Here is a 12,017-nt window from a genome sequence, read left to right on the forward strand (position 1 = left end):
ATGACATCATCAAAATGGCCAACATTTATTGTGCTTTGGTATTTTCTGTTTCATGTTGAGTGGTCATTTATCCATACTCAGAAAATCTTTTTACTCACTTGTTCAATCTCTTATTCTATTACACCGAATTGGTATGGAAGGAACCACATGTGGATACTTAGAATAATTGTTCAACCAATATTGAATACGAGTCACATGACTATATACCTGGATAATTGTATTCATAAATAATTAGGATCAAGCTTTGGGATCCCATAACAAAATTTTCTTTTTAATGAGAAACCTAGTTTTAATGCAGTCTTGGATACTTGAAAGGATGTTTATTAATTTGAAGCTTAGTTTTAAATGGCTCGAGATTGTGATTTTCAAGTGATGGCCATGAAAATACCAGGTAGTGGACAAAAAAAATGGAAACGCCAACAGAATGTCACTTAGTCAGGTGTGGGACCATCATCTCCATCAAGGACAGCATGGATCCGACTTGGCATGGAGTCAACGAGTGTCTGGAGCTGTTCTGTAGTAATGTGGCATCATTCTTCGACTATGAAGTCCTCCGATTCACATCGGTTTGATGGAGGGGAAAATGGCTGTCTTAGGTGCCTCTCCAGACAGCCCCACAAATTCTCTATGGGATTGAGGTCCAGCATTTGGGAGGACCATGGAAGATGGGTAACTTCATCGTCGTGCTCCTCAAGCCACCCGGCGACAACTCGCGCCCTGTGGACTAAAGCCTTGTTGGCGTGAAAGACACCCCTCCCACCATGGAAGAAATGCTGCATCATTGGATACAGATGATCTCTAGAACGGTAACGTAGCACGCTGCATCAACACTGCCAAATAATGTAATAAATTGGCCCTGGCTATGCCAGGAAAATGTGCCCTAACACCATTATTGAACCACCAGAATCTTTTAGTGTTGGAACCAAGCACTCAGGCCTGTTGAGCTCTCTGCGCTATTGGTACATGTACACACGTCGATTCATTGAGAACATGGTGAAGGATGACTCATCACACCATATCACATTCCACCACTGCTCAGCAGTCCATCTATATATATACAAACGCCATTCTCTCTTTCTCTTTCTCTTTCTTTTTCTTCCTTATGCACGGCCACATATTTTAAGTAACAAACTCCAAGCTTGGGATACGAATACAACTGTGTGTGTGTGTGTGTGTGTGTGTGTGTGTGTGTCTGTGTGTGTGTGTGTGTGTGTGTGTGTGTGTGTGTGTGTGTGTGTGTGTGTGTGTGTGTGTGTGTGTGTGTGTGTGTGTGTGTGTGTGTGTGTGTGTGTGTGTGTGTGTGTGTGTGTGTGTGTGTGTGTGTGTGTGTGTGTGTGTGTGTGTGTGTGGGGGGGGGTAAGGTTATGTGGTCGCAGCCTCATGTGGGGGTGGAGGGGAGATGTAAATTCCCTCCGAAAATGTGTACCATGTAGTTCCTCCTAGAGGTGGTGGCAGACGATATTACAATTTCCTTGTTTACCTGGGCAATGCTGAGGGTAAAGGGTAATAACCAGAAGGATCGTGTGATGTAATAACAGAAGGAAAATAATAACATCGTGTGATGGAAACATTTCTATCAGCAAGGGACCTGTGGCCAGGGTGATTACCTCCAATTAAATTGTCTGGATAAATTGATGAATATTCTGGCTACATTTTGAGCCAATTTGAACCACTAGAATGTATTTTATGTAATCAAGTGGCATTTTCTGCTTTATTACACGCATAACCTAAACATTCCAACAACGACATTCATTTTTAGGGTTTGATGTCATCCAAAGTATGATGAAAGCTTTTATTTTTCGTGTGACCTTTAAACCTGGGTAATTTGGGATTGTGGTGATGTCAGAGCCTTCACTTTCCATAAAATAGCAAAATTAGCTTTTGGTACCTGACAATTACCATTTTGACCTCTTCAAACCTTTTTTTTTTTAAGGCATAATCTGCCGTCCTATTAAAGCGAGTCACCTAAAACAGAAATTTCATTGTACATTTGCATCACACCTTTAATAATACACAATGTCACCTGTTTAAGTAGTGGGGGGTGTGGGTAGGTGTGTACATGGGTCATAAATGATTGATCTCCACGTTTTCTTTGTATCAAATGTATTGTCACTTTCATCAGTGATGCAAACTTGTGGTTGACATAAAATCGTCCATTTTTTTCATTGATGTCCATTTCAAAATTAAAAACACTTGATCTTTCTTTTCTTTGAAGGGTAATCTCTAAAAATGAGTTTCTTTTTTTTTTTTAAAGTTACGTCTTCCTTCTTTAGCTGGGAATTATTGTTCTGTGCAGGTCCTCTGAGATTCCATGCCAGCGATACCTTGGTGACTGGAAATGATTATCCAGTAAGTTTGGTTTGGGTTACAATAGACATTTTACTCTTGAAACGTCTTTCTTAATATGAAGTAGGTAGTGTAAAAGAAAGTTCTATTTTTAAAATATTATTGATTTGTTTTCAGACTTGATGAAACTCTGGGATTGATGTAAAAAGTAATTCATTGAGTCATCTCGTTAAATTCATGTCTCACTCTGAAAAGTGTAAACAACACTCATCGCATGCATTTTATCATGTGACTTGTGCATACATGACACTTGAAATAACTTTCGGGAGTTTAAACCATCATGGCACGTATTTATTTTGTCTTCCTAGGACGTGGCGGCTGATGTTCCAGAGAGATACCGTCCTCCTCCGCAAGGCTCTTCACCGGTGTACGAAGGCCTTCCTATAGAATACATTGACGCTGATTCAAAGGTAATGTCCTGTTTGCCAAGCAAGAACCTCATACTTCTGCATCACATGCTAAACCAGCTGGCACGATAGCCTGTAGAGGGATGCACACTCGCCTCTGAGATGTCTAGCCTGCATTCGAATGTCAGCCCATCTATAAACTATCATCCTGGTGTTTTTCATGTCGGGCGAGGCATCAATGTGTGCATTGTCCCTTGTGTGGACGATGTTAAGCTGGGCGTCCCGTCTGCTTGCATTAGTTGGTGGACGTTAAAGATCCCACAGTGTCCTTTGCGAAGAGTCGGCGAGCTATCTCTAGCACCCTGAACAATTGTTACAAATTCTTGCTCTGACCTACAATGGGCACTGCTTTTGGCAGCACAGCTGCACCCCCAGCAAATGATACCACGTACCACCAGCAGCCATGTGATGCATCCGAAAGGAGAAGAAGAAGAACATGTTAGACATAAACACCTTGCACATTGTTTTGGGCAACTTTTAATTTCATGACTAACTTAAAAAAAAACCCTGTTTCATTCTGTAACGTAATTGCTGTTTGACTTTTTATTTGCAAGGTCGACTTGTAGAGGTTATTATTTTATTTTTATCTTCGCAAACTTTGTTGCGAAGGTTATGTTTTGATCGCTGTGTATTTATTTATTTATTTGTGAATATGTGTGTTTGTTTGTTTGTTTGTTATTCGCATAACTCCAAAAGTATTGAACTGAATCGCAGAAAATTTGGTGGGATGATTGGTTGTTATCCGAGGACCATTTGATTAGATTTTGGGAGCGATCGGGTCAAAGGTCAAGGTCATGAAAAGGTCAAAATCGTCTTTTTACCATAGCGCGGTCAATTTGTATCCAATTTGCATGCAACTAATGCCAAAATGTTCAGAATTCAATGCCCCATCTTGTGATATGTGACATGACACAATGACGTAATAACCCTTATTTGCGGTTGGGAGTCAAAGGTCAGGGGGGGTCACGACATTGCAAAATGTGCGGTTTTAGTCATAACACGGTCAATTCTTATCCGATTTGCATGAAACCAACACCAAAATGTTGACTGTTCTGTTCCCCACACTCTAATACCAATTAAAAAATAAGAGTACAAAGGTCAAGGTCGAGGTCATGAAAAGGTCAAAATCGTCATTTTGCCACAGTGCGGTCGATTTTTATCCAATTTGCATGCAACCAATGCCAAAATGTTGTTAATTCAATGCCCAATCTTGTGATATATGATATGACACAATGACGTCATTACCTTTGTTAGCGGTTTGGGTCAAAGGTCAGGGGGGTCAACGACCTTTATTATCATAACGCGGTCAATTCTTATACAATTTGCATGTAAGTAGATTCAAAATGTTTAGAATTCAATTCCCTATCCTGTGATGTGTAATATTTGACAGTGACTTTATTGGTGAGTTTAAAGCATTGGGGGGGGGGGGGTCACTGAACTTACAAAATGTGCATACCTTAGTGGCACGTACGCACACTAAACAAAAAATGTTCCTTTTTATAAATTAGGAGCCAGCTGATGTATTACTTTTGGATTGCGCAACCACAACCAGCTGATGTCAACCATTCTAAAAGAAGCACGATCACCTGATGTGTGCTTCAAATGTGTCATTCTTATGTGCCATGATGCTTTCGGCTGCTGGTGCAATTTGAAGATATTAAAAAATAAAATATTTTACAGTTGTCAGGATGCAGGTAATAAAAACGGATTTGCAGGCAAAACATACTTCTCTCCATGCAAACCAATGGGACTTTGGCACCAGGAGAGGTGTATTTCACAACTTATAGTTCTATTTATCGATAGTACTTCAACCCCCTATCGTGCAACTAGCTAATGTCATACGCTCTACATATAGTACACACAGCTGAATTAGTACTTTCAGACGTCATACTTTCTGAAAATGAATGTTTGTTTGTTCACAATAAATAACTTATTTAGAAAAACAGAAACTCGTGTGTGCTAAATGCTCCTAAAATGCCAGAAAATAATTTCTTATAATGTGACCAGTTGTCATCAGATTGACTTGACACTGACACCCAAAAAGGTCAGGGAGTTCATACAGAAATTGTACAATGTACGTGAATCAGTGTCAAACAGCAGGAAATTTAATGTTTTTAAGCCATCATAACACATGAGATGGCAGATGTGGTATGGGATTAAATACCCTCACAATCAACGGTTTCTGGGGGGGGGGGGCAAAATGTAGCATTGGCGAAGGTATGCACTCTACTGAGTGCCCGTTATAGTTTAGTAATATTATTACTATTATTATTAGTGATAAACAAGCAGTTGTTTATGTGTCCCACGTGAGCTCAGAAGCAATAAAGGGAAGGGGTGGAAATATTAGTATTGGCCATTGGTGGCACTGACTTCAATACAGCTACCAGTACTGGATGTGGTTGAGACCAGTTGTATGAGGTGGAGAAAAAGCCAATTCCCCCATGTCGTCTCCATATGTCGAAATGCCAACACAAGATCACATTCAAATTGGTTCACAAGTCAGTAAGTGACCACTATATTCGTTATTGGTGTGTGTCTGTCTGTCTGTCTGTTGGGTAGTCGATCTAGTCTACCCTTATTATCAGTATTTCCGTCGATATGTTTGTCTGTCTGTGTGTATGTCTGTTCGGTCCAGTGCTCCATTAATACAATGGCGATTTCGATGAAACTTGGTTGGTAGGTTCATACCATGGCCTAGTTGTGTGCAAATGAGAACCGTTGCTATGTACACCACCGTTGCCTAGCAACGGGACTTTGAAATTTTTGAAAAATCATAAAAAAAATCTGGCAGAGGTTTTGGTATTTGGTTAGCCCAATGGCACCTGCATACCCCCACAGAGCTCGATTTTTCATTTTCGTCCCAAGGTCAAGGTCACAAGGTCACGAACTTAGAAAATTGCGAATTTTGACATAAAAATCATATGACCGCCCAAACTTTGAGAGCTAGGATGACAATATTTTTATGCATAATCTTGAGGTCATTTTCAAAGTTGTGGGAATTGAACCGGGTTTTCGACCTTCTTTGACGAACTAACTCCAATAAGCTATAGCACGTATCCTGTTTCCTTATTTTAATGTCCACAACATTGTTTTGTGACCTTTAAAGGTTATACAAAGGTCAAATTTTTAAAGTTGTTGAACGAAACCGGGTTTTCGACATTTGGCAGCTAATAACCTGTCACTCGTACCACATCATGTTGATCATTTTTATAACTTGGTCAAAAATTATCACATTGTCTCATCCTTGACTTCTGAAACAATCTATATCTTCAAATACCGCTCGTGAACCATTGCCGCCTCCAGACTTGTCTACTCTAACATGCCACCTAAAAATATATATTTTGAGGATTAGTTCAATGGTGACAACAACATGGTAATAACAACATCAGAACTCACCTTTGCAGTCATTATGTCATCTCAAGAAAGCCGAGCATTCGTGAAGTAATATTTGAAGGTATCTCGAGGAAAGTCATTCTCCAGATCTCAATATTATAGCCATCTCGTTAGATTTATGCTCCAAGGTCTCTGGATTTTGGACCAGATTTTCATGGGTTAACAGTAAGGAATCCCAGCCATCACTTGGAGGCTATTCTTGGCTATGGCAGTAATTCCATCCAGTGGAATACCTTAGTAGTTCATCATTACCAGATAGTACAGCTGGCTGTTAGTGCAGTTCTGGTTATATAGTGTTTATTATGGTCTTTAATTTTCCTTCCTGTGTATTGAGGGCATCTGGAATCTGCTAAATGATGTGTTGTATAATCTGCTGCCAACTTCAATAGGAAAGGTAATGTAATGTACATACCAGCCATTGTCTTCACAATCAGCAATCAAATCTTGAGACTTGCATGTTTTTCTGACATGAGCATAGGACAGATTTTGTTCAATTGGGGAAGTCAGTTCTATAAGAATGACATTCTTTGTTTTTTTTTCCAGGGTAGATAATTAAATATATCTGGCCTTTTGGCAGCTTCAATTATTTGCAGAGGGAACACTATTAGTCTGTGTTCATCATCAACCAAGACTGTCCAGTGATCGGTTCTTTCCAAAATGTTACCGTCTGCTTTATCTCGAGACAATGACAATACTGAATGGAAGTACTCCACATCAGTAAATCCATAAACAACGCCTTCAGCCGGATAAAAAGGTTACAAACGGACATTAACAACCCCCCCCCCCCCCAAAAAAAAAAACATGGAGTTTGATTTATTTATTTCGCTCAATACACCCTGTAAAGTGTAATGGAAATAATACTTCTTTTGAGCTGAAATGAATCGATTTACTTTTTACCCGCATGGGTTTTATTAAAATATTTTATAGTACGTTTATGGAATGACAATACATTCCCTTATTTTGGACTTTTGCGTGAAACAGATTCACTTGGAGTACATTTATGTAGAGGGTCAGGTGTTCCCGAAAACGTGTGATAAGAATGTGAGAGCCATTCACATATCTGTTGAGTTCACCTGCATGGTGTTCGCACAACAAATCACACATGGTAGATGAGAGCATACATACTGCTGTGTGTACTCTATTTTAGCAGCCGATGAATAAAGCATCCTATCATCCTCCTGGACTTCGTGATGCTATAACCTGAGGAAACAAATTTCCCAACTTTCTCACTTTCTCATTTTAGTGTAATTTTTGGGGTCATATATCTAATACGTGAGTACAGTACATATTCCATGGCTGAGTGATTTAGGAAATCATTTCCTTACATAGCTTTCTTTGTGTTTTATTCATATGACTATTTAAAATAGGTACCCAAAGAGGAGATGTTTTATTTATTCTATGTTTAAGGAAAATGGCAAATAAAAGGATAAATATTCACAGTGGATAATTATTTGGGTTGAATTGTTGTTGATTGCTGCCTGTTGGCTATTAGAATAATGCAAACAACACCAAATTTTACAGTTTTCATATTTTTCAACTTTTACAGGAAGCATTAAAATACGAACATTGATTTGCCATTTTTTGCCCCTTATTTAAAAAAAATTATTCCAGGGATTTTCAAGGAAAGATCAGAAGTTTGTTCCAGTCTTTTACAAGAAGTTCCGAGAACTTGGGTACTATGATACTTCTTGTAAATTTAAAGGTTTACAAGGACACATATATCTCTGTCAATAAACAAAACTACCTGGAAGAAGTCATGTACATATATAGAGGGTGAGTCAGAAGTAGCGCCCGATTTCTGTCAGTTGATTGTTTGTTTGCCATTTGTATTACAGTGTACCAGAAGGTAGAAATAAATGAATGACATGTTTATCTTACCATTTATTCATGAAAAAATTATTATGGAACTGTACCAAGCTGTTTTACTTGCAATTTTCAAAGTGCCCTCCCTCATGATCGATGCACAATTGCAGCCGAGCAGGCACTGAGCGGCACACACGTCTGCAGAGTTCGATATCAATTTCCTCAAACTTTGCAGTGATTTGAGCCTTCAATTCCTGAATGGTACGGGGCTTTTCACGAAAAAGAAGGTCTTTCATGAGCCCCCAAAGAAAGAAATCTGGAGGTGTAAGGTCCGGGGAGTGTGCCGGCCACTTGATCGAACCGCGGCGGCCGATCCACTTTCTGGGAAAGTTTTCATCAAGCCACTGATGAACATAACGTCCATAATGAGGTGGAGCTCCATCATGCTGGAAATAACAGTCCTGATCTTGTACCCTGGGCCAAAAGAATGTTTGCAGCATATCCAGGTAAATTTCTGCAGTGACAGATCCCTCAAAGAAAAAGGGTCAAATGATCCCTAATGGAGATATGGCTGCCCAAACTGTCACTCCAGGTATATTTTCCTCCTTCTCAACTGTCACTCTTGGGTTATTTGAAGCCCAGTAGACACAATTGTGTCTGTTAATTGTGTCATTAAGCTCAATTTGGTGCATATTCAGTAACTTTCCAAACTCGCAGCAATCACCTGCAAAACAAAATCAAAAATAAATAAATTACGAAAATTAATAATCTGCAAGACAATTATGAACAACTTGACTTCCCAGAAAGAATCTGGCAGCCGAAAAAACAGAAATCGGGTGCTACTTTTGACTGACCCTGTGTATATATATATATATATATATATATATATATATATATATATATATATATATATATATATATATATATATATATATATACATATATATATACATACATATATATATATATACATATATATATACATACATATATATATATATACATATATATATATATATATATATATATATATATATATATATATATATATATATATATATATATATATATATATATATATATATATATATATATATATATATATATATATATATATATATATATATATATATATATATATATATATATATATATATATATACATATATATATATATATATATATGTATATGTATATATATAAATGTATATGTATATACATAGATCTTCTTCTTTCGGCTGCTCCCATTAGGGGTCGCCACAGCGGATCATCCGTATGATCCGCATAGTGATTTGACACATGTTTTACGCCGGATGCCCTTCCTGACGCAACCCTGGTCACCTCTTACGACACAGGGATATGGTACACCTATTTTAACCGGGGTATACACCGGCCCAGTATACTGGTACTCATTTCGCCGACCTCGGAAGGATGACAGGCTGAGTCAACCCCCTGGTGTATTAATTCAGTGGCCCAACGGGGCTTGAACTCGGGACCTTTTGGATCCCAAGCCACTGCCCTAACCACTGCGCCAACACCAGGCACATATACATACATACATACATATATATATGTATATGTATATGTATATATATATATATATATATATATATATATATATATATATATATATATATATATATATATACGTATATATACGTATATATATACGTATATATATATATATATGTATATATATATATATATAGAGTGACAACAGAAAGTCTCCACCCCCTTTCAAAATTTTCACCTTTATGTTGCTTTATTATAGCCCGGAAATAAACTGCATTAAATCAGACTTTTTCCACCTTTGTTTACACATTGTAACCCACAACTTCCAAGTGAAAAACAAATTCTACAAATTTCTGAAAGTTAATTAAAAATACAATATGAGAATATCTTAATTGGATATGTGTCCACCCCCTACAAATAGCAATTGTAAATTAGCTCAGGTGTAACCAATCACCTTCAAAATCAAGCATCAAGTTAATTGGCCTCCACCTGCGGTAAATTGTCGGGATTCTGATTATTTCAGAATAAAATCAGCTATTCCTGTAGGTTTCCTCTGCTGGGTAGTGCATTTCACAGCAAAGACTCAACCATGAGAACCAAGGAGCATTCAAAAGACCTCCAGGATAAAGTTGTGGAAAGACACAGATCAGGTGATGGGTATAAAAATATTTCAAAGGCCTTCAATATCACTTGGAGCACAGTCAAGACAATCAATAAGAATTGGAAGGCGTATGGTACCACCAAGAGCCTGCCTAGGTCAGGCCGTCCCTCCAAAATGGATGACCAAGGAAGGAGGACACTGATCAGAGAGGCCACCAAGAGGCCAATGGCAACTTTGAAAGGGCTCCATGCCTTTATTGCAAAGACTGGTCACTGTGTGCATGTGACAATATCCCAAGCACTCCACAAGTCTGGCCTGTACCATACAGTGGCAGGGAGGAAGCCATTGCTCAAAAAAGCCCACCTTGAGTCCTGTTTGAAGTATGCAAAAAACCACTCTGGAGATTCTGAAGCCATGTGGCAAAAATTTTTGTGGTTTCACAAAACCAAGATGGAACTTTTTGGCCAAAATGCAAAATGTGTTTGGCACAAACCCAACACAGCACATCAACCAAAGAACACCATCCCTATTGTAAAGCATGGTGGTGGCAGCATCATGTTATGGGGATGTCTCATCAGCAGGGATTGGGGCACTTGTCAGGATACAGGACAGAAGGGAAAATGGATGGAGCAAAATACAGAAAAATCCTAGTGGAAAACCTGCTGCTCTCTGCAAGAAAGCTGAAATTGAGACGGAAGTTCACCTTTCAGCATGACAACGACCCGAAGCACACAGCCTAATCTACACTGGAGAGACTGAGGAATGCAAAGATAAATGTTCTTGAGTGTCCCAATCAGAGCCCTGACCTAATTCCAATCGAAAATCTGAAGCATGGCTTGAAGATTGCTGTCCATCAATGCTCCCTACACAACTTGACTGAACTTGAACAGTTTTGTGGAGGAGAATGAGCAAATATTTCCCAATCAAGGTGTGAAAAGTTGGCAGAGACCTATCCCAACAGTCACAGCTGTAATTGCTGTCATAGGTGCATCCACCAAGTATTAACTCAGGCGGGTGGACACTTACCAACCAAAATATTCCAGTTTTGTATTTTTAATGAATTTTCTGAAATTTGTAGAATTTGTTTTTCACTTGGAAGTTGTGAGTTACAATGTATCAATAAAGATAGAAAAAGTCTGATTCAATGCAATTTAATTCCAGGTAACAAGGCAAAAAAAGGTGTAAATTCTGGAAGGGGGTGAAGACCTTATATAGGCACTGTGTATACATACATATATATATATATATATATATATATATATATATATATATATATTTCTTTGGTTTGCAGTGGAACAAAACAAAAAAGCTGAAAAAATTACGAAATCTTAGCTTATTCCACACAAAATCCGAAAATAGCCTGGACAATATTATTGCACCTTTTAGATGTTTTGAGAAATAATTAGATTTCAAGCAGGTGATTCTCCCTTACTTTGGAATTGAACTCACTTGTGCTAAGTTTCAGGTGCCTGCGATATAAAAATCACTCATTCAACCAGTTTGAAGAGAGAAAAGGAGTCATTCTGCTGTTTTGTGTCGCTGTGTACCGCAATGAGCATGGGGAAAAGAAAGAAAACAAGATAATTGTCTGCGGAGGTCAGACACAAGATTGTAGCCAAGCATGGACAATCTCAAGGTGACAAGTCCACCTCCAGAGACTTTGATGTTCCTGTGTTCACTGAACACAATGTTATCAGGAAGTTTAAGGCCCACGGCACTGCAGACAACCTCCCTGGATGTGGCTGCAAGAGAAAGCTGATCGAAGATTGCAGCGAAGGATTGTTCGAATGTTGGAGAAAGCACCTCCTTCAACTGCCAAATAGATTCAAGCTGACATTCAGACACAAGGTACGACAATTTCAACTCGCACCATCCGTCGCAAACTCAATGGAAGGGGGTTCTATGGCAGGAGACCCAGGAGGATCCCGCTGTTGAGAGAGAGAGAGAGAGAGAGA

At 38.6% G+C, this 12,017-nt stretch overlaps 1 protein-coding gene across 5 annotated transcripts in view; it reads left to right on the top strand.

Annotated features, from left to right (window-relative positions):
• Positions 1-12,017, top strand: part of AHNAK (AHNAK nucleoprotein) — an 80,411-nt gene that overhangs the window by 31,133 nt on the left and 37,261 nt on the right. For 3 of the 5 annotated variants that reach the window (XM_085857753.1, XM_085857754.1, XM_085857752.1), the window contains exon 2: positions 2,655-2,756. Coding sequence is in view for 1 of the 5 variants with exons in the window: in XM_085857752.1 (XP_085713878.1) it covers positions 2,655-2,756 (102 nt within the window). In the remaining 4 variants the exon portion in view is untranslated. Of the gene's footprint in view, positions 1-2,296; positions 2,350-2,654; positions 2,757-12,017 lie in introns of all 5 variants that reach the window. The other 2 variants (XM_085857755.1, XM_085857757.1) reach the window with 1 other exon arrangement.

This window comes from Eptatretus burgeri, chromosome 15 (genome assembly GCF_056783735.1).
Source record: "Eptatretus burgeri isolate ZD-2024b chromosome 15, Ebu_testis_v1, whole genome shotgun sequence".
Lineage (NCBI taxonomy): Eukaryota > Metazoa > Chordata > Myxini > Myxiniformes > Myxinidae > Eptatretus > Eptatretus burgeri.